At 43.6% G+C, this 22,069-nt stretch overlaps 1 protein-coding gene across 1 annotated transcript; it reads left to right on the forward strand.

Moving 5' to 3' along the window:
* The first annotated feature begins 723 nt into the window (after positions 1 to 723).
* TPTE2 (transmembrane phosphoinositide 3-phosphatase and tensin homolog 2) lies at positions 724 to 19,732 on the forward strand. The gene is made up of 19 exons (XM_082497277.1): positions 724 to 753; positions 1,443 to 1,516; positions 3,564 to 3,641; positions 5,431 to 5,478; positions 6,205 to 6,363; positions 6,773 to 6,892; positions 8,994 to 9,093; positions 9,930 to 9,993; positions 10,487 to 10,551; positions 11,140 to 11,200; positions 12,091 to 12,172; positions 12,252 to 12,340; positions 14,111 to 14,172; positions 15,100 to 15,180; positions 16,136 to 16,241; positions 16,897 to 16,994; positions 17,370 to 17,465; positions 17,952 to 18,022; positions 19,523 to 19,732. The coding sequence occupies exons 2-19, from the start codon at positions 1,467 to 1,469 to the stop codon at positions 19,623 to 19,625; spliced, it is 1,533 nt and encodes a 510-aa protein (XP_082353403.1). The 5' UTR covers positions 724 to 753; positions 1,443 to 1,466; the 3' UTR covers positions 19,626 to 19,732.
* Positions 19,733 to 22,069: the final 2,337 nt, after the last annotated feature.

Below are 22,069 nucleotides of genomic sequence, written 5' to 3' on the forward strand. Positions count from 1 at the left end.
AGCCCTGTCCCTATCGCAGCACCCCAAAAGCCGCCATCCCGCGGGAAATCTATGAAGAGGCATCAAAGCTACATCAAAGGCTACAAACCGCCAGCGGCTGAGGCAGGGCAGAAGGCGCTAGGCCCTGCTGGGGTGGGCTGGCGGCCCCTCGGCTCCTGAAGGCCTCTGCGGGCCCCGAACGGTGTGACCCCGGGGGGGAGGGTGGTGGTGGGGACGGGCAGGCCCGGGCCCGGCTGCCGGCCCGGTGGACCCCGAGAAGCGGCGGGCGACCGTCGCCCACCCGCTGCCCCTCTTCCGCTGCTGACCGCCAGGTGACGGGCGGTGTCGGCAGCGGCGGCGGGGCCGTGGCCGTGGCCGTGGCCGTGGCCATGGCAGCGGGCGAGCCCCTCCCTCCCCCGGCTCGGCTCGGCTCGGCTCGGCTCGGCTCGGCTCGGCCCGGCCCGGCCCGGCCCGGCCCCAGCCCCGGCCCAGGTGCAGCCGTTCGGCGCCGCCGGACCATTTAACCACGGTCGGGCAGGGTTAGGGGGGGAGAGCTGAGGTGTGTTCCTGTTCTGTGGCTCGGCCTCGCCTCGGCGGGTGAGTGGGGTTCTGCAGCCCTCTATGGCCGGCCGGCTGGGGGGGGGGAGGGATGCGAAGGGGAGGGAAGGTGGGAGGGTCGGGAGAACGGCCCTCAGGAAGTTTAACGTAACTTTCCGCTGAGGCCGCCGGGGGCGGTTGTCCGGGCTCGACTTTGAGCCCGGTGGCCGCGCTGAGGTGAGGGCGGCTGGGGGGATGGGGGGGAGAGAGAGCTCCCGGGAGGATGGGGCCACCGCGGGCCGTCCCTGTTGGGGCTGTGGAGCCGTGGGCTCCCTGTGGCGGCCGGGGCTCGACCTGCGGGGCTTCCGCCGTGCTGGCGGCTCGCCGATGCCGGCCCCTTCGCGGGGTGGGGGGTGGCTGCTAGCCGGGACTGTACCCGCCGCTGTGGGGTTCCCTCCCCGGGACTGTGAGGCTGTGTCCGGGGCAGGTCTAAGAGAGTAGTAGGGCCGAGAGGGGGACGCAGTGCCGGGCGTCCCGCCTGAGGGACCCGCTCCCCAGGGCTTCCAGCCCGCGCTTGTCGGGGCAGCCTGGGGTTGGCGCCCCTCCCGGAGGGGCCAGCGGCGGCTCGAAGTGTTTCATAGCGAGTAGCGGGGAGGGAAATGCTTCATGGTGAGGTAAAGATGATGTTTTAAAGTTATTGTCACTGTAGCTTATGAGGTATAGTCAAAGCCCCCTTCATAGCACTGCTGAAGTGCACTGGCTCTCACTAACCTTAAAGATTGTTCTTGGTCAGCTGTAGGGGGGGAGTAATCACAAATGAAGCAGAAGCTTGTCTGCTGCTAACGTGAGTGTGAGGCTGCTAGAGGATGCTAGTATCCACGGTTTCTCCTACTGATACCTCTTTAACTAGATGTGCTTCTCTTAAGACCAGCAGAGCAAGAACAGGCAAGATGACAACTGTGAGGTATGAACAAGGGGCAGAGCTGACAGAAGGGTCCAGGTGAGTGAAATGAACTGCATCTGTGTATGGGTTTGGGGTTGAAGTATGCTGTGTGTGATCCCTTGTCTAGTGTGGGTCCCTTTCCTCAGTGCTTTAAATATAACAATGTGAATAATGAGGGAGTACTTGAAGCTGTATAGCATATAGTCTTTTTATCCCACCCACCCCACCCCCCTTTACTTAAAATGCTGTTGTCCGAGAGGAGTGATATCTTTGAGGGAAATATGGTGTTGTGATTGACTTCTTGCAAGTAGTTAAGAACTCACTAAGAAGTACAGAGCACCCAGCCCTGGTATAATAAACTTGTGGCAGTAAAGCCTGCTGTCTTCTATCATCCAGAAACACTGTCAAGGTCTCTGCTGTCCTTAAAAGCCTCAACTCTGAAGCTCCCTTTAGCTGTGAGCAGTCAGAAAAACTTATGCTCTGTATGGAGAGTATGGGTGGGGAGGAACAAGATTCTTCTAGTATATCCTAATTTTCTTCTCTTCTACCCCATAGTCAAAGGCTAGATGTAGTAGCTTGCAGCAGAGAGCTTGTTCCAGCTTGGGCAACAAGTAGATATCAAGTGCTCAGCAAAACAAACTCCCTCTGAGGAAAGCATTATCTAGAACTGAATTTTTGTGTGAGAGCACAGTGGAAACTGTACTCGGACTTGGCTTCTGTTTTCTTTTTGTTTTAAAGATTGTCCTCCTAACCCAAAACACTACTGTTGCTCATTCTTATTTTGGATTATTTTAATCACAGGAGAGGATAAGAAAGTGGCTTTTGGTGCATTTCATGCGTCTGCAAATATGAGCAAGTGACCTGCAGCAAAACTGCTGTAACAGCAGCAACAATCTGCTTTAAGTGAAGCATTTCAGCTGTACATTAAGTGGATATCCCATAAGAATAGCTGGGAAGCAAAGCTGAATGGCCATAAATCACTAGAGCTTTGCTTCAGTTCTAGGAACAAAATGAGGATGCAGGTGTCTGGAGATACTGGAGCTGGAAAACTGCTGAAGTTATTGGGTGGTGGGGAGGGCAATAATTGTTCTTTTCAGCCTGATACTGAATGCAGGTGGTGAACCATCCGTACTGGTTGCTGATGCTGTAGGAAATGCATCATTAAATACCTTGTTTAAAAAGGGGGTTAGCCCACACTGCAGAAGCAGAGCTGGTCCATGGGTCCATTGTGGAAGATGAAGACTACTGAAGGCCTCTAAGTTGTTACACTAATACTTCAAACATGCTGGATTACCTCAGAACAGTATGGAAACATCAATATTGAATATGTGTATGTAGTTGCTCCTTCCCAAGAAGCAACAGTGCCAGAGACAGAGCCAGAGCAAACACTGGCTCTGCTATTATGCAGTACAGTATTTCTGTGGAGGAGGCTGAATTAGAAACTCCTCGGTTTGGATGTTACACTTTATTTTCTCTGAAGTCATCATGTGGCCTTCAAAGTGTCTCAGGTGTCTGAGCAAATGTGATCTAAAGAGACCCTTTTAAGGAAGTTATGGCAAGCAGCCACTACCCCCCAAAAAATGCTGTTCTAGCACTAGCTCAGCTGCTGCTGCTCTGGTTTTCCAGTTTCCGGTCTGGTATCCTGCTCTGCACAAAAACATCTCTGTGCTATGGCTTTTCCGTGTGAAAACACTTGTTCTCTGAACAAGTAGTTTACTGTAATAGCATTAATGTCTTTTGGACTCTGAAGCAATATTGCATATGCATGTTTCCAGTACTTCCAGAGCCTGGACCGGACAGTTAAGTCCTCAGTGGACTCTTGGATGCCCTCCTTCAAAGCCCTTTGTCCTATTGCTGAACACATCTATTCCCCTCTTCCCCCAAAAGAGTTTTGAAAGACACATTGCTTGGTCAGTACAAGCCAAGAGTTTCTGCTGTGCAAGCATATGGAAAATCTTTCTTTCCCTGGTACTAGACCTGTGTTGTGGCCCAGGCTGCTTCTCGCTGTTCCGCTGACAGTTGATATTCTTTAGAACAATGAAGGGTGGCAATGTATAAAGCTGACATCTGTATCAGTATGTGACTTGTGTTATTCCTTTGCCAGCTCTCCAACAGCAGAAGAGCCCACAGTAAAGATTGATGATGGTCGTGATGAGGATAATGAACCAGACAGCTGTTCCAAGTAAGCTAATGATCTACTAAGTGTCTTGCTTGTCCCCAAAAGTGGAAACTTTTGAGCCAAAATGAGAAGGCAGATGGCTTGCTGAAGTAGAGATAAGCCCAGTAAATCACTTGATATTGACACTTGTTCTAGTACATAATAAAGGCAAGTAGGTTCAGGAAGCTTCTTTATGCTTCTAGAGACAAAAGCCCAACCCAAGAACCAGCTACAAGTCCATTATATTATGGAGAATGTGTAATCCAAACTGCATTGACTAAATTTTCCCAAAGGAATGAGTTTAGGAGAGCACAGAAGAACTGGTGAGAAAATGAGGTGAATGAGTATCTGAGGCAAATAATAAGTATCATTCCCTTGTCAACATTAAACTGTCTGAACTTGCTAGTTATTAGCTCTGTTCTTGAAGTAGTTATTTTCTAGCAGTGTTTAGCTCTTGTCACGAGGCTACTAACTCTTAGAGCATACTTAGTCAAGTCAGTGACAAATGAATAGACTTGTTTTCCTGTTCCTGCAGCACAGGAACAGTAAGATTAAGCCTGTTATCTCAGTTCTTCTATGACAACGTGTCTTTCTAGAATTCAGAAGCTGGTGTTTACAAATGCATTTCACAAAGGCTTTGAGCTAAGTATGTGAGCAAATGTGCCACATTCTCTTCAACTGATTTAAGATGTTGGCAGGCCAAATTGGAGTGGTGTGTATATGTTTCAGTCTTTGGTGCACCTAATAAAGGTACTTGTCTTTAGACTATGGAAGCTGAAGTCTTGGTGCACCTACTAATTTGCATTGTACAATTGACTGGGTAAAAACATAGACCAACAAACTTAGTGTAATTATTGCAGTGTTTCCTTAGATATTAGACATCCTAAATGCAAGGAGAACCTCCTATATGCTAGGCTGCCTTTGAGACAAGACTTATTATTCCATCCTTGACTTGGTGCTTACAGTAGTTAAGTAGTCCCAGGATTATTCAACAGACTGGCAATCTGTTTTTCAAACTCTCATAACTTGGGGTTTGCAGATAATTGCTTTGACCTTAGTTCTTGATGTAGCTTAAAGATACTTTCAGCTAGTAAGATAGTTACATGAAGGTCTAGCTTTAAACCAGAAGGCTTAAAGCATACCAAAGAGGCAACAAGTCTGTAACTGAAAACAGGAGCTGGAACCCTGCTAGGGCTGGATATAACTCGTGCAATTGCAATAACTTAGTTTCGTTATTTCATTTTCTTAAAAGGCACTTGAGTCTTCAACCTGAAAGCCAAACCAGTGTTTCCTTTTAAAGGTAGAAGAGGGATTTGTCTTCCTCTATTCCAAGAACACAGAAGCAGTAGTGGAGCTATTAACAAGTGCAGCTTTTTCCAAGCCTGAAAAAAAAAATATTCTCTGATATAATAAGCTAATATCTTGAACAAGATATCTTAACAGATGTTTATCCTTTAATGTTGCTCTTGACCAATAGCATTACATAAGCCCACTTCTTAAAGCTTATAACTGGGCATTAAGCCAGATTTCTAGTGTCACTGGAATTGTGACACTGACTAGTGTTATGCATAAGTACATACTGCTGTACTTCTAGGGTCTGTAACTGATGAATACCACTTCTAACAAGTGGTCGAAGTATTGCTTTCAAGTACTGTCTTAGCCTATATACTTCATGAATGCAACTGAATAATCTCCTCTTAAAGAAATCGCTACTGTACAGAATTCTAAGACCAAAAGAATGTAACAGTGCTCTTGTGGCTAATACCAGTAGCAAAATGTCACTTGTCTTGATGCCAATTCTCTTCTCTTGCAGTGCAATTAGGAGAAAAATTTCCCCATTTGTGATGTCATTTGGATTCAGGTAAGAGATCGTGCTTGTAATGATATGGGCAAAGTAGAAATAGTCCTTATTTCTGGTGTAAGAACTTGGAGAGTTCGTTGAAAACAGTGACTCCAGCCTGCTGTGCCTGGAAAGTACCAAATCCTCTGTCACCCCCTGAAAGGGTGACTTAAGAAAAGTACTCTTATTGACAAAGAAGTCTTAAACAGATATGACCACGTTCTCCAAGGAGAGCTGAAAGTCAGAACTGTAAATGCTGTTGACTGGGATAAAAGTTCTTTAATGGCTTACTCTGGGCTGTGCCAGCCTTTGAACAACCAGTTGGTCAGTTGTATGCAGCCTAGGTGCTGAAACAAAGTAAGCCATTAAAGACCATTATTTTTAAGGGACTAACCAAGTCACAAGTGGGAGGGAAGGTAAGCTGAAAGACAACACTGACACTTGTGTGCCTCGAAACATCCAGGTTTGCACCACTTCTAGGTAGCTGTGGAATTATGGGTTAATAACTGTACCTGAGTCTGAGGTAAAGGTACAGTTCTACATGGATGATGTACTCTGTGCAGATCACTTTAAAAGTGCAATTTGTGTCCTTCAGCCGCTTATACAAGCAGGCCTCAATCTGTATGTAGGAGAACACACTCTTGCTGAAACAGCTTAAAACAAATATCTGTGCTTGTGCTCTTTGGTCAATAAATGTCAACAGCTCATTCCTACCTCTCAATCTGTTTTGGTTTTTTTTTTTTTCAGAGTATTTGGAGTTGTACTTATCATTGTGGACATTATAGTTGTGATTGTGGATCTGGCTATCAGTGAGAAGAAGGGTGTTAGAGAGATCCTTGAAGGCGTTTCCCTGGCAATAGCACTATTCTTTCTCATTGATGTTCTCCTGAGGGTGTTTGTTGAAGGGTAAGACATGGGCAAAAATTAAGTCAGTGTGGCAAGCCTTTAGGCTATTAAGGGAGCAATAGTTCAAGCTTGGCCTATGAATGTGTACTGTAGGCTAACTTTCTGGTCCTAGACAACGGCCGCATCTCTTCTTGGCTGTGTATGTTGTCTGTTACCCTTCTATAGAATAATCTGCAAAGTGCTTTTGATATAAGTGAGCACTTGAAAACTGCATCAGCTTTGCTGTGACTTATGTGTGTAGACCCAATGTAGGATTATTTTCTTAGCGAGTCTTCAGTGCTTAGTGTTAAGAACTACTTCAGGAGAGCTTGTCTGTAGTAGTAGTTCTGTATAGGTGGTTCTCTTCCAGAAGATGCGTTTCAGTCTTTGCTATCCATGTAGGCATCTGTTTAAAACTCCTTTGTTTCAGCTTCAGGAACTATTTCCAGTCCAAACTGAATATTTTGGATGCATTCATAGTGGTGGGAACTCTGTTAATTAACATGACGTACTCCTTCTCAGACCTTGCTGCAGCAGATCAGATACCAAGGTAAGAATGGTGTGGCAGCTGTTAAACATGAAGTCTTTCTTGATAGTCTTCTAAGAATTTTCTTGGGCATCTGTAAGCTAGATGTGTGCATAGATCATGAATATGGCTGTGATAATATTTCTTAGTACAGACTAATGAAGGATAGAGACACCTAACTTTGGTCTACAGTTATATTGTAGACTCCCTGTCTCAAAGGCAGAGATCATCTAAATTTATCAGTTGGGGTAACTAAAAGTGAATAGTGAGGCCATCAAAGGCTCTGACCCAAGGATTTTTGGGGGAAAAGGTGTGCAGCAACCCTGAGAGAGGAGAGTCTGAAGGTCAGAAAGAAGAGTTGGCTTATAATAGCAAATGGAACAGACAACTGAGGGAGCATCTCTATCTAGTGGATCTTGAAATAGAAAGAGATGCTACACTGTCTTGTTTCTTCCACCTTGCTTTCCCAAAAGCCCCATGGTAACGTGTTGGATTTCTCAGCCATGCCCTGGGGAGGGGAAACACGCAGTTCATGTGCATAAGTTAAGTCATTTCTGTAGCTTGATCAGATCCTAACCTATGAGAGGAATCCATTTCAGATGGAGAAAGAACTACAACTCTAAAATTAGTTTATCTGTACTTTGCATTAGTGAAACTTGCTTGCATCAGCCAGAGAAAGTAGTTCAGGGTTGTGTGGTTTGTGTGTTTTTTCTGTTTGTTTTTTTTTTTTTTTCCCTCCACCCCCCATTTAACTGGCTACTGGGAACAAGGAGGGGAAACATTATTCTAGAAGAAAACAACTCAAAGTCTAGTTATTGAAGAATCCAGACTTGGACAAACATCTGGAAGTACTAGCTGTCTCTTCAAATGTCAGCTAGACTCGGGTTTCAAGAAGTAGAACTGTCAAAGGAATAGCTTTTGCAGTCTCAGAATCCTAAAAGGCTGTTCCCTTTTAGGTCTTTTTAAACATTAAGCTGAGTTTAATGATTACTTCCCATCTCTCTGGGAGCATTTTTCTAAAGCAGCTTTCATCTTATGGCAGCATCTAGTTAAAGGTAAGGAGAAATAGTACTGTGACAGGGTAATCTACACTGCTGTCTTTACTAGGCTATCTTAATAGTAGGCATGATCCTGCACTGACCCATCCTGTTGTAGATTGGTGCATGCAAGTTCCTTGTATTCTGACTTGCTGAAGCTGATGGGGATTTAGAATAGGCTTTTGGGTCACATAAAAAGGAGTTTACGCTGCTCTCAGAACTGGGGTCTACTATCTCACCCATGCAATTCTTGAGGCTCTCTGAAAGGTTTTCTCATGTTAAGGGCTCTTTAGTCCAGTTCTGACCAAAATATTACTACCTGGTACTAGATATTACCTCAGACTTGGCCAAATACCAAATCTTGATGATCTTCCCACCTAATGCTCCAGTAGTGTCCACGCAATCCAACTCATTCCCAATAGCCTACCTGGGGTTTATAACTTGTCTTTTCTCACAGACCTGCCTCCATAAGCAAACAGCAGTACCTAAGGGTATGTGAAAGCAGCTGCCCCTGTTCAGTTGTTTCTGTAGAACCACTCACATAAGCGTCTTGCCTGCTTCAAAGTTCAACACCAGTTCAAAGTTCCTCAAACCAAATCATCAGCTCAAGTTGCTGAATGATTAAACACAGGGTTTATACTGATTTTGTTCTCAGGTTTCTTAATCAAGGCATGATGTATATAGCCTGTCTAGCTTCTCTTTTCAGCTATCTTTCAGGTGGCTGCTTATACATAAATGTATACTTGAGAACAAGCTTCAAGGAAAAAGCATTTGGGGATAATAACATAGGTAGTGTTAAAGGAATTATTTGCTTGCTGGGCAGAGGTGCCTGGGAATGTCTGAGCAAGTAGGGTGTTTCCTAATTCTGTTAGCTGTTCAGAATGTGTTCTTCCAAAAAAACCCTCAATAGAATACTATGCTTGAGGAATACCATGTTTTTTTCTCCAAAATCAGCCTGAGAAGTCCTAGTTTGGTATATGAAACAAAGCTTTAAACTGCCTCTGAAACTGCTTTTAAATAGCTTTAAGCTTTGCATCTAAGTTTAATTGTGTTCATTTTCTTTCGTGGTAAATCTGACTCTCATCTAGAATGGTTACTTTCTTCCGAGTTCTGAGAATTGTCATCTTAATAAGGATATTTCGCCTGGCTTCACAAAAGAAGCAACTTGAAGTAGTGACCAGGAGAATGGTAAGTTGGCCTCTTAATATATCTGGGCTACTATTACTGTTTCCAACTATCTCTTTCTCCAGGCAGCTGTTAATGGTGCATAGCAAGACTGCCCACAGCCTGTTGGTTTGCAATTGATAATATTACCTAGGCAGCATGTCTGTTCTGTGTCCCCAACAGGCTACCAGAGCTTTGCCTCCAACTCCAGTATAGCTACTAATTCTTGACTTTGCTCAAGTCAGCAGCAACTTGACCTGAAAGGCCAGCATATCACAGTGATTGCAACACCACCATGTGTCTCAATTGATAATTTCTAGTTTGTGTGGCGCACAGACTATTTTTCCTCATGTGGGGAGGATAGGAATTTTAATGCTTCTGCTGCTTATTCCAGGTGAAAACAAAACAGCCATTGAAGCTCTATCCATTGTAAATGCCTCTTATTTTCATCAGGGGCACTACAGTAATACTTGAAGCTTCAAGTATGTCCTCTTGCTTAGGAATAAGCAGTCTTGGTTATGTTGCCCTTAACTTTCTTCTTCCTTCCCTCAGCCCCCAAACACTCAAATAGCAATGACTGATTCATGCTGCAGTCTACAAAGAATCTGCTGTGTTCTTTCCACTAGAATAAACAGATACTTTAGGGTAAAAATTCTTTACGGAGCTTCTACCTAAAAGCTAACACAAGTGTTATTCTTGTCTAATGCTGTGAACTCTGCTATAGCAAAATGATGCTCTGCTACTCATGACTTAATTTCAGAGTCTAGGTGGTTGGTTTTCTTTCTGAGTAACAGACAACACTTACTGATCTTTGGTGTTCATTTGGAAGACTAACTCTACTTTTTTTTTTTTTCTGGCAGGTCTCTGAAAACAAAAGGCGTTATATGAAAGATGGCTTTGATCTGGATCTCACTTATGTTACTGGTTTGTAGAAGCAAATGACACTTTGCAGCATGTTACAACCCTAGTCAGTTAATAAGTGCTTGACATGAAATAAAGGCAGTGTTTCAGACTTATGAAATTAAAGTATGAAGTCAGACCAGGCCTACTACTTTTCTGTGGGATTTTGAAATATGGATTCCTGACTCTGACACTGTTCTCAAGGATTAGCCTTTTGGGAGAGAGGTTGTGCTGCATGTAATGATAGAAATTCTCTGGAGGCATAGGGAACCAGACCTGAGAAACTATTGACTAACTCATAGTATTTTTGCCTGTGATTCTATGAGACTGACACTTTGGGAAGCATTATTCTCCTGCTCTAGCTATACTAAATGCAGAAGAGAACCTCTCAGAAATGGGTAGGTGGTTCTTATAATTAGGGTAGAAATAAGCTGTTTCATGATGTTGCTCTCAATTGTGTAGTTCCTACATGTGGGGAGGGTTGCCCCAATCCTTCTGATTGCTTTTTCTTCCACAGATCGCATTATTGCAATGTCATTTCCATCTTCTGGGAAGCAGTCATTCTATAGGAACCCCATAGAGGTAAAAATTTATCCTCTACCAAGTTCAGTATTTCTGATTGCTGTTTCACTTCTAGCTTCCCACTAATTTGCATATGGACTAAATTGTTGAGTCAATCCTAGTCCTGCTGTCTTGGCTGGTTAGAATGATTAAGTGATGATCTCTACTGTGCTGCACTACTTGTGTTGTAGTCTCAACTAAGCCTATTGGGATATATCTTGCAGTGTGCATATACTGGTGCTCTGATGCTCCTGTTCTTTGGGAATGCTTCAGAGAATCGAGTTGGTTCTGTCCCGGGCTAGTAATAGTATAAGTGATGAGAACTGTATACTAATCTAAGTAAAGATGTTTAAAAGGTCTGCATTAATGCCCTTTATAGCTATGCTGCCTGATACTGTGGAAACAAATATGTAGGGCAGGGAAGGTCATTGCAGCAGTACTTCTATTCCAGACGAGAACCTGAGCTGTTGGGCTGGAAAAGCCTGCTGTCCAAGGGCTGTTTATGAATGTGGTTGCTGGACCCCACTTGGGGGGTGAGGGATGAGGTGGCAGTGGAAACAAGGAGTAGAGCACTAACTACTCTGAACTTGTATCTTGTTATCGCTTTAGGAAGTTGCAAGATTTTTGGACACCAAACATGCAGATCACTATAAAGTCTACAATCTCTGCAGTAAGTATGTTTAGCTGCTGACTGTGTTGAAATACTGCAAAACAGAAAAACATCTTTTCAAGGTATGATGCTAGCAATACTAGACCTCCAAGAATTTGAAGTCTGTCAGGAGTACACAGTTGTTTCTGACTATCTTCTCTCCTGAATGTGGCTATAGACTTTTAGCATCTAACATATTGTACTGAAGCTTGCAAAGGATGCCTTGCAGTTTAGAATGCCTTGCTCGTGCTGAACAACTGCTTCAGTGTTCCGAAATTCTTACTTAAAGAAGTGGAAAAGTAAACATGGGCTAAAACATGTAAGTGAACATAGGTGATGTTGGAGGATTTTTCTAATGAAGGCTTAGAAGAATGAGGTAAATACTTAAAAGCTCTTCTGTTTAGAGTTGGCTAAAACAATAAAAAATACTTCAGGAACAACTATTGTGGTTTCTGCTTTCATAGTATAGCATCAGAGCTGGAAGCAGATATAGAAGCATTGATACTGAGGCTGTGAAAAAGTAAAACTGTCCTCTAGCTAACAGGGATAGATGAGAGGTCATGGATGAGGAGTGTGGTGTTAGCAGCTCCTTATCACTTTGTAGGTGGTGTTGCTGTGGTTGACCCTGAGAGTACATGAGAATATTAACTTTCAGATCCCTAAACCCCTATAGAAAGGAATGGCCATCTGGGCCTTGGAGAGGAATTTTCACTTAAGCAAGAGAGATGTGAAACTAGAAGCTAAGCAAGCGCTGTCTTAGCCAAATTAATCACAGTTTTTCCACTTTGATCTGTCTATTTTTACTAGTGTACTTTAATGCATGCTCAGAACAGCAGTTGTGTGTCAAAGCAACTTTCTTTGTAACAAAATCTATTCCCTTTCCTGGCATAACTCCAGATCTTTCTTTGTAGGTGAAAAAGGCTATGACCCCAAGTACTTCCACTACAGGGTGGAAAGGATCTTTATTGATGACCACAATGTCCCAGCACTACAGTGAGTCTTGTTAAATATATGCATCGCGATAGTTCTTTGTGAGCATTTGCTTTGATCCACTAATTTTCCTCTTATCTAGCGACATGCTGAAATTCACTGCCAGTGTTCGTGAATGGATGAGTCAAGATGAAAAGAACATCGTAGCAATTCATTGTAAAGGAGGCAAAGGTAGGACTTCTCATGTGTAATCTGTGTATGCTACAAATTACATATTCTTACCATGGCTTCTTTGTAAATATGGTTTAAGCCATAACATGAGATGGGTTTAGAGCATAACTTGACAAATTCTGCAGACACTAATGACTAGCAACAATATAGTGCTGTGTGTTTAGTATTACACAGCCCCACTTCTAGGTGCATAAACTGGTTCTTAATCTAAGCTGGCATCTGATCTCTTAAAATGGTCTTCAATAACTTCCTACTGTCCTGACTGCTGGGACAGCAGTCACCCAGGAGAGGCTGGGGACAGGGAGCTACTGAAACTGCTGCTATCAAAAGTGTTAAGCTGATGCTTTAGTTCCCTGGCAGCCAGTCACCCACACTGAACATCCTGCACTAATATACTCAAGCTTTCTAATTTCTTGCAATGTGGTGGTGGAATGTTGTAGGTACTTGATCTTAAATCAAAATACACAAAGTATTATGTGGTAGAGTACAAGGTAGTCTTATGGGAACAGGCTAGTCAAAGCTACTGCGTGTGAGCTGACCTGTGGGTGCTATCTGCAACTGGTAGTAGTGTGGGAGCTGTTGAAGTACATAGATAGCAGTGCAAATAAGCCAAACTTCCCTGCAAACATCTGTCACATCTTTAGCTGCTTGCTGTTACTACTACAAATACTTGGTTTAAACCAGGTGGTTACTTAACATAAAGAAGGCTCTTTCACCCACTTGGAACCATAGCTTAAAAGGTTTTGCGAGACTGAACATTACAACTACCTGCAGGCCAAAACCAGCTTGAAGAACAAGTGTAGGGAAGGGTGACTTGACCTCTGAGATCTTAAATTCAAAACTGAGACTATATTGGAGTCTTTATGCTAGCAGACAATGCCTTCTTAGTAGGGTTGGGGAGGGGAAAGGTGGAGCAGAGAAGCAACTCTTGAGGCTTAGAGCATTGGCAAGTGCCAGTCTATAACCTAATCTAGTAGTGTGTACTTAACTCTATCCCCTGTTTCCTAAATATCTCTATGAATACTAAGAACTGTGGGGAATGCTTTCAAGGAACAAGTTTGCAAACTGCAGTATCTTGTCTTTAACTCATTCTTCTGAAAAATACAGGCACTTGACTACTCTAGTGTCACTTCTCTCCTGTTACCTCTTCTGTATCAGAAGTTATAACTTCAAAGGTATTTGGGACTGGTGGCACTGGTGAGGCCACAACTGGAATACTGTGTCCAGTTTTGGGCTCCCCAGTTCAAGAGGGACAGGGAACTGCTGGAGCGAGTCCAGCGAAGGGCAACTAAGATGATTAAGGGCTTGGAGCATCTCCCTTATGAGGAAAGGCTGAGAGAGCTGGGACTCTTTAGCCTGGAGAAGAGAAGGCTGAGGGGAGACCTTATTATGGCATACAAGTATCTAAAGGGTGGGCTGAAGGAGGATGGAGCCAGGCTCTTTTCACTGGTTCCAAGTGACAGGACGAGGGGCAATGGGCACAAGTTAGAACACAGGAAGTTCCGTTCAAAAACACGGAAACAGTTCTTTACGGTTCGGGTGACAGAGCACTGGAACAGGCTGCCCAGGGAGGTTGTGGAGTCCCCTTCTCTGGAGATTTTCAAGACCTGCCTGGATGCAGTCCTGAGTAATGTGCTCTAGGCAATCCTGCTTTAGCAGGAGAGTTGGACTAGATGATCTCTAGAGGTCCCTTCCAACTCTGATAATTCTGTGATTCTGTGTGATTATTTTTGTGAAATCCTGTAGTTTAACCTGTCCTTTCTCATACAGGCAGGACTGGAACAATGGTCTGTACCTGGCTCATAGACAGTGACCAGTTTGAGAGTGCGAAGGTAAGAACTGGTGGTTTTTTGATTCTTCTAGTATTAAAAACACCCCTTTAGAACCTACTTAGTGAAATGCACTAATACTCTGCAAAAAGTTGATGCTGGAAAAAGGATACTATGAACACATCTGTTCTACAAAAAAGTTACTGATGAATGTTACTCTTGAGTTACTCCTGTCTGGCCTAAACCATGAAGAACTGGGAAAGTAGAATTAATGGTATACTACCTTTGAAGCACTCTATTTTGGAGGCACAGTAGACCTAGGATCTTGAGCAACAACTTTCTTAGAGGAGATAGATCCTGACTATGCCTTACTAAAGACAGTGTCAGTGTTTTAAAGTGCAATTTTTCCCCCATCCTCCCTCCAAGTAATATGAAGCATCAAGAATTGTCTTGACTGCTAGCATTACAGCAAGAAGCCTTTCTGAGGAAAGGAAGGAAGATTAGCAAGTCCCAGCCAGGACAAATGCATGTGCTGCTTTAGTATCCCAGGTCTGGCGTATCAGTCTGGCCACCTGGGTTGCAGAAGGCCCAGGTCACTCAGGGTAGTCTGGGCAGATCTAATCACTTGTTTTTATCTGAGTTTTTAGCTTGTGAAGATCCAAACTAATGTTCAGCTTGGTCTGCCATAGACCACCTGAAGTATAAATGGTTCTAAAGTAATTGCTTAAAGCGTATTACTCTCCTCATTCAATGAGCTTTATTAGCACTCTTTCACAGATGACAGACTTAATGTATCTGACTTCATAATTAGTACTTTCTTATTGTAGTTAAGAGCCTCCTTTAGAAGGTACTAGAACAACTATTGCATAGTTTTACGTGTGTTCCCTTATTAGAATGGACTAATGTAATTCTAGTTTACTATCTACTTCTCAGGCAGGGGAATGGTGGTGGGATGAATATCTTAGGCTTTGAAATTATCTTCCTACGTAGGAAAGTTTGGACTACTTTGGGGAGAGAAGAACTGATAGAAGCACAAGTACCAAGTTTCAAGGAGTTGAAACTCCATCCCAGGTAAGCTTGAGCAGGTCCAGTAACAGTAGCCAAACCAACACTAGCCTTGTGAGTGCTTATGCTACCCCACCTCCTCTGCCTTGTTTCAGAGATGTAGATTCCTACTAATGCTTAACTCCTGAACTTTTTGTACTGTTTCTTTAAGGGTTGGAACACTGTCAACTGGTAGGGTAGCACTGCATCTTTTCCCCCCACTCCCCTTTGTCCAAGCACAATTTTTTATGCCTTTCTTTGTAATATCATCAAATCTGAATTATGATATCTAAGACAACAGAATTGTTGACATTAGGAGAGCTTTCAGTCCAATGCCACTGTTCAAGCAGTGTGAGCTAGAGCAGGTTGCATAGGGCCATGTTCAGTCAGGTCTAGAATGTCTCCACAGATGGAGACTCCACAGCCTCTCGAGCAACCTGTTGCAGTGTTTGCTCACTCTCGCTGGAGCATGACCCTATAAGACAATTGAGCTGTTTATCAAGCATGTTACCTCAGACCACAGCTTGGGGCCTTGCTCAGTTTGATTCACTGTGTACTGTGAGATTCAGAGGTGTGAGATGAAGCTGGTCACGGAGGTACTTTAGTTGCTGGTACAAAACAGAAAGGAAGTACAGCTGTCTCAGAATGTGTTTCTTTAACATGAAAGTATCTTGTACATTTAAACATTCTGGACCTTATAAAGCTAGTGTAAAAGCTCCTCACTTCTCACTGAACTCAAAAGTACAGAATTCCTCTTGGAACACGAAGTTTAAATACTGATTAAAAATGTAGATGTTGAATTTGTCTAGGATTGTTTGAACTGGGGAGGGGAAGGAGAACAAATGGCTACTTTCCTCTTAGCTTTGGACTTAGGAGAGCTAAGAACTTGGCATAGAAGATCTAGTTAATCCTACTTCTGCCTATAATTAGTCTGTGTGGGGTACAGAAACTGCATAATGTGTCTGGGTTTTTTGCATTACAGAGTAGGTATGTTGGGTATTATGAGATCCTGAAAAACAAGTATAACTTGAAACTCCCACCAGAGAGACAACTCAAAATAAAAAACCTCAAAATCCACTCTATACATGGTAAGAACTCTTGAATTTGGGCATTCCTCTATCTGGTAATGGTTTCCTATCACAGGCAGCTGATCTCTACTGTCTCTCTTGATAAGCCCATGATAGGAATGTAGCCTTACTGGGATTTGAGAATTCAAATGGCACAGTTAAAATACAATGAAGAGCATTTTGGAGTGCAGTTGTCCCATGTGTTCTGTCACTTGCTGTGTGTCTGGTCAGATGGTGGCTCTCATGCAACCTGCCCTGTTTTGGGAGGGGAATCACTTTTCAGGTGAGATTAACTCCACATGTGGAACTAGATCTGCTAATGTTTCTCAGCTTGCTAGACACCTGTTTGTGTACACATGTACTGGTAACTTTGATAAAAGGCTGGAAGCTGAGTGCTACTTGTTCAAGAGGACTTCAAACTCCTGTTCTTGTTTAGTCAGTGGAACTAGACTCTGTTAGCCTCTTCCTGCTCCACTAGTAGGATTCAGTGATACTTCAAAGTACAGCTTTCAACCACTGAATCTTGAGCTACCTTTAGGATTTGAGTTCTCTAAGGTCTATAGCAAGACATTCTGAAGAGAAGGCACTTCTGAATAAGATTGCACTTGGTTTCCATGACCACTTGTGTTTCCAGCTAATCTATATACTATAGTATAATGCAACTGTTTCTTCCTAGGAGTTGGGAAAGGCAATGGAACTGATATGAAGGTGCAGATAATAGCGAGGAAGCAAGTTGTACTAGAATGTGTATGTGCTAGTCAAGGAAACTGCAAGGTGAGTGTACTATGACATCATGTTAGTTGAGTCACAGAAGCTGAAGACTGACTTATAGGTCAAAAATGTCTTCCTGTAGAAGTTGAACACTGGACATAAAACTACCTAAATAAATAGATGTTGTAAATGCTGAGAGAATGAAAAAGCAAAACTTTGCTAAATCACAGGAAAAGCAGTGGTGAAATAGTGAAAGACTTTCCTAGAAGTCAATTGAATGCAATAGCTCACTCTGACTGGAGTAGCTAAAATTGTTGGCTGTTACTCTACCACTGCTGTTGTATTTATATACCATGAATGAGTAGCTAGGTATTGCTGTGAATTGGTCCCTTGTCTCTCTGCAGTAATTTTTCATAAAAGTAATATTCTGTTATCCAGCTCTTCTTTGATTCTGAAAGTGACTCTGTAGTAATTGGCTTGGAAGACAGCCCTGTTATAAGTGGTGATGTGAAAGTCAGATTTGAATCACGTTCTGTAAGTATAATGGCATGAAGACCCTCACTTGAGTATTGGGAGAGGCTGCAGTACAAACTGCAGCTGGGCTGCGTGGGGCAGAATCTGTGTTCTCCTCTAGTGATTCCTGCTGTGTGGGGGTGGCCCCACTGTAGCAGCTGTTACCCCATCTCTGTGCAGTGAGTGATGCAGCAGATGTTGCTACGTCAGCCTGTGCCGGTGGGGGAGGCATCTGGCTGTTCATACAGTACAACCAAAACATCTTAGTTGAGTACCTGCTGCTTCTAACATAAGTTTCTTACTTCATTGTATTAAGTTTGAGTGGCCTAGTTCTGAAATAATTTGAGTGAAAATAGTGGTCTGGGTGTGATATTTGGCTCTTCAAATGTGCAGACTCTGGCATTGTAGCTTTGTAAACCAAACTACTGAGTACGGGTGGGTATTCCTGCTCTGCAAAAATGAGTCCTGTTGTCTAATGGAGTTCTTAAACAAGGTCTTTGTGTTTAGGATCTCCCAAAAGGCTATGATGACTGCCCATTCTTCTTCTGGTTCAACACTTCCTTTATTGAAAATAACAGGTAAGTGATTATAGTGACTGCCTTCAAATCCTAACTTCTGCTGCCTGAACAGAGTTGAAACTTCCTAAACATGGTACTGAAAGCTAAGATTGGCTGATTGGGCCTGTCTTGGCTTCTGTGTGGGTACTGGTCTCTGACTCTCAGTTGTAACTTGCGAGCAGGCAGTTGGCATTTGCTTGTGCTGTGCCAAGTCTCTTAAAGACATGAGGTCTTTACGTTAATCAGCTTAATCCATTGGACTTTTTCCTCAGCACTCTAAGTATTGTTGATGGACTTGAATTCAAAAAGGTAATGCTAACTGTTCAAACCAAAGGCAACTCTGCCATCCTCTATAGCATGGTTGCCTGAGAGGCTGGAACTCATCCAGCATCTTAGCAAGCAAAGGTTAGGACCAGAGTTAGAGGTATTGATACTTGAGATCCCCAAAAAAGGCTTTTTTACTGCTTCTCATGCTTTTGTTAAAGTTAGAAATTACTGTAGCTTTTCTTGTTGAGACTAGAACTCCTGGGGGAGCTCTACCAGTGAAAGCCGGGCTTGTCTGTCTCACTTGGGGGAGTGATGTAGAAATGCAGACAGGAGAGCCCTCTCTTCTGTCTACCAAGCTTGACACATTTAGACAGAGGAATAGTGAACTTCACACTTGAGAGACAATTACTGTGTTCTCATGAACTAGAATAGGAAGGAAATAATTTTTAATTGATCCCATCAGAGCATGTGGAGAGGTAGCCGTGAGTCTATGTTCATGACTCTAAACTTAATATGCTGAGCCAGCAATGCACCTTGCAGCCTAGGTGCAGACATTTAGTTAGACCAAACTGGTGCCAGGAGAAATGTATGCCTGCTGTCTGATGGCCCTGCAACGGTGCCACCTCAAAAGTTTCACCCAAGTACTTTGTTTCCTCCAGGGCTAGGGAGGATGCCCCACCAGAGCGTCTTTTAAACATAATTTAGTAGAGACTCTCCCTTTCTGCTCAGAGAAGTCTGGCAGACCTGAGGTGGACTAGGTCTGATCAGAAGTGAAACAGCTGCTAAGGCAGTGCTCTTATCTCTGTATCTCTAATTCAGCCACAGCTGATGTCCAAGTGCTATTAAGTGTTAACTAGACATGAATTTGGTAAATATTAAAAGTGGAGAACATGCCTGATGAGATTGACTGAGTAGTGAATCAAATCCTTGCCATTAGGAAGGTCAGTTATTGAATTTCTGCCTCTTGTATCCCATCAGGAGGCCTTGAGCTGAACATAACACTAATTTTACTCTAACAATCTTGTATTGCGGGGCTCTGGAAAAAAATAATCCCACAGACCCATCAGGTTGACTGTATGTTTCTCGGACTACTTCAGATCCCAAGCCCTGTTGTAGGCATGGCTGACGTCTATCTGAATTCAAGATCTGGGGCTATATTTGATATTCCAGGGCTGAGATTGAAGTTTTCTTGACTGGCTGAAAGGAAAAACATGTCTTAAAGCTTAAGATACGCTACTGAATTTTGTCTTTCAGACTCTACCTTCCCAGGAATGAGCTGGATAACCCTCACAAGTCTAAAATGTGGAAAGTCTATAGTGAGACATTTGCTGTGGAGGTGAACTTTGTTGAACCATAAGGGAAAGCTGAAAGAAGGGACACATGTAAAATTTATCTCTCTTCCTGGAGAATGTCTTGCTGCTTCAGTATGAAGTAAAGCAGTCTCCTTTTGGTGTACTTAATGTATTTCTGTGTAGATACAACTTCTCAAATAAACTTAAATGAAGTTCTGTTGTGCAGAGCAATAATACTCTTCAGAGTTCCTTAGTGTCAGCTGACTGACATGTCATGTTAATGAGCTGTTGGATCCTTTGGAGCTTAGATGTCCCTACATACAGGTAATCTTTACTTTATTAATCCAAGACAATTGTCTGTCTTTAAGCAAGAGCATTAACCAGATGGTGGGTGGACACCAGCAGTCTGCAGGAGACTGCTGGAAAAGTCTGACACCTTCCCTCAGCATCAGAGTTTTCCAACAGTCAGTAGAATGTGGGAATTTGGAGGGAGAAATACTAGTCTGTGTGTTCCAGATTACCACTTCTTGAGTAGAAGTCTTGGTATTGAACCACACTTCATCAGAAATCCAGTGATGTAGGGTTTTGGGCAACACCTGGCCTGGGAGCTGACTGTGGGGGTTGGAGGCTGCACAGCTGCTTCTCTACTGCTGTACCTCCCCACAAGGGTTGAGATGGCCACATGCCCTAACCCTTAAGTCTGGATCTCATCAGCTTATGAGTGTCAACTGCCTGGGATCAGTTAGCCAGGCTTGCCTTAATACCTGCACGTGATGGATTTGATCTATGCACTTGCTTCTTTGAGCTAATACAGTAAATGCTCGCTGACCCCTCTTGAGCTTGACTAAGACCTGTAATGCACAAACTTCCAGAATACTTATTCTGCTTTCAACTGTTCTCAGCAGCGCAGCTCTTCTGTGGGGACTGCTCATGTCTTCCTTGATGTGAAACACATGTTGAGGCTAGCTTCTTGGTTCTGTTGCTTTTATAGTCTTTTTATTGTTAGGAACCAAGAGTGGAAGGGGAGTGATATAGCTTTCTATAGCTAATACCTAGTTAATGAAGCCAGCAGAGAAATTGCATACCTTCCCTGCCCTCACTAGAGGGTAGCGGTATACTATGAAGTACAGGTATGGACTCAACTCTTGCTATTGCTGTGTCATTACCTGGTATTTAGGAGCTGGGCTGTTGGAAACTCTCACAGTGTTGGAAGCTGCTTCTATCAGCACTGCACTTCAAGTGCGGGGGCTGAAATTTGTCTTAAATGGCCAATAGTGTTCCACCATTCATTTACAGTGCTAGGCACAGGATAGAGTGAGCCTGGGTCACTTACGTACATGTAGTCCAAGCTCCTGGGCAAGACAGGCCCAGCTAGAGCTGGCTCACACAACCTACTTCAGTTCTATGTATCTCCAGAGATGGGTTTTCACGTGAAACTTAGTCTTATTGCTACTTGTCTTTCCTGGTTGGAATTTCCCATGCTCTGAGTTGTAGCTGTTGCATCTTGTCCTGCCCCTGTATGCCTCTGAGAAGAGCCTGGCTCTATGCTCTCCTGTGAATGAGGTAACTGTAAGCAGCAGGAAGATCTCTCAGCTCTCTGTTATGGTTTTCCCCACCATCCATCTTCATTGCCCTCTGCTTGGCTTGCTTTGGTATGTCACTGCCTTTCTCCTACTGTGGAATACCACATCCAATTTCACATTCCCCATCTGCTCTGACAGAAGTGCAAGGTATGAGCAGAGGGTTAGAACTGTCTGACTTGCTGGCTCCAGAGTCTGCTGTTGCAGCCCAGCCTGTGCTGGAAGGCTGTGCTGGCTTGTGTTCAACTTCTGTAGTGCTGTTCCCCCAACTGTATTGTTGCTTCAGAGGCTGCACATAAACTTAGTAAACTGCCCCTCAAGGATTAAGGGGTGCCAGCGAAGTTAATGCAACCTCTGGCTTGAGAAAAGGAAGGAATACCCACTTGTCCAGGAGTGGGACCACAGCTGCATCACTAGAGGGCAATGGAGCATGAAGGCAGATAAGGCTGCTGTGTCTGCACGGAATGTACGAGGAGCTGGAATAGGATGCCATTTTGTTGCAGCTAGAAGTGGGTGATGACTAAGTTCCTTTTGGCTTAGCTAAGGCAACTGGATATCACTGTCCTAGGATGCCCTTTCTAATAGTTTGCAGGGCTGTTAAGGTGAACCTTCTTCCTCCTTGGGGAGTAAACTAATCTCCTTGTGTAGCAGCAGCAAAAGCTGTAACAGCAAGAGTCAGACTTTCCTAGCTGCAGCGTGCAGTTAAGTTAAAAACTACTGTATAAGCAAGAATGAGTAACAAAATAGCTGTTGGAGGGAGATACTACACTTCTCTTAAGAGATCCCAGTGCCACTGCTCAGAAGATGGTTACAACAGTTCCTGAACTCCCTGCAGCACTGACCTTGTCTGGCTTCAGGGTAGTAGACACTAATCCCATACGTATGGAATATAGGATGGCCTGCGCTGGACTCTTGGCATTCTTCTGGCA

This window comes from Vanellus vanellus (assembly GCF_965231255.1).
Source record: "Vanellus vanellus genome assembly, chromosome: 1".
Lineage (NCBI taxonomy): Eukaryota > Metazoa > Chordata > Aves > Charadriiformes > Charadriidae > Vanellus > Vanellus vanellus.

Coding starts and splice junctions, on each gene's coding strand:
- TPTE2 (XM_082497277.1), top strand. CDS start 1,467: ATGACAACTGTGAGGTATGAACAAGGGGCAGAGCTGACAGAAGGGTCC. Junction 9,094..9,929: donor AAGTAGTGACCAGGAGAATG/GTAAGTTGGCCT, acceptor TTTTTCTGGCAG/GTCTCTGAAAACAAAAGGCG. Junction 16,242..16,896: donor CAAAATCCACTCTATACATG/GTAAGAACTCTT, acceptor GTTTCTTCCTAG/GAGTTGGGAAAGGCAATGGA.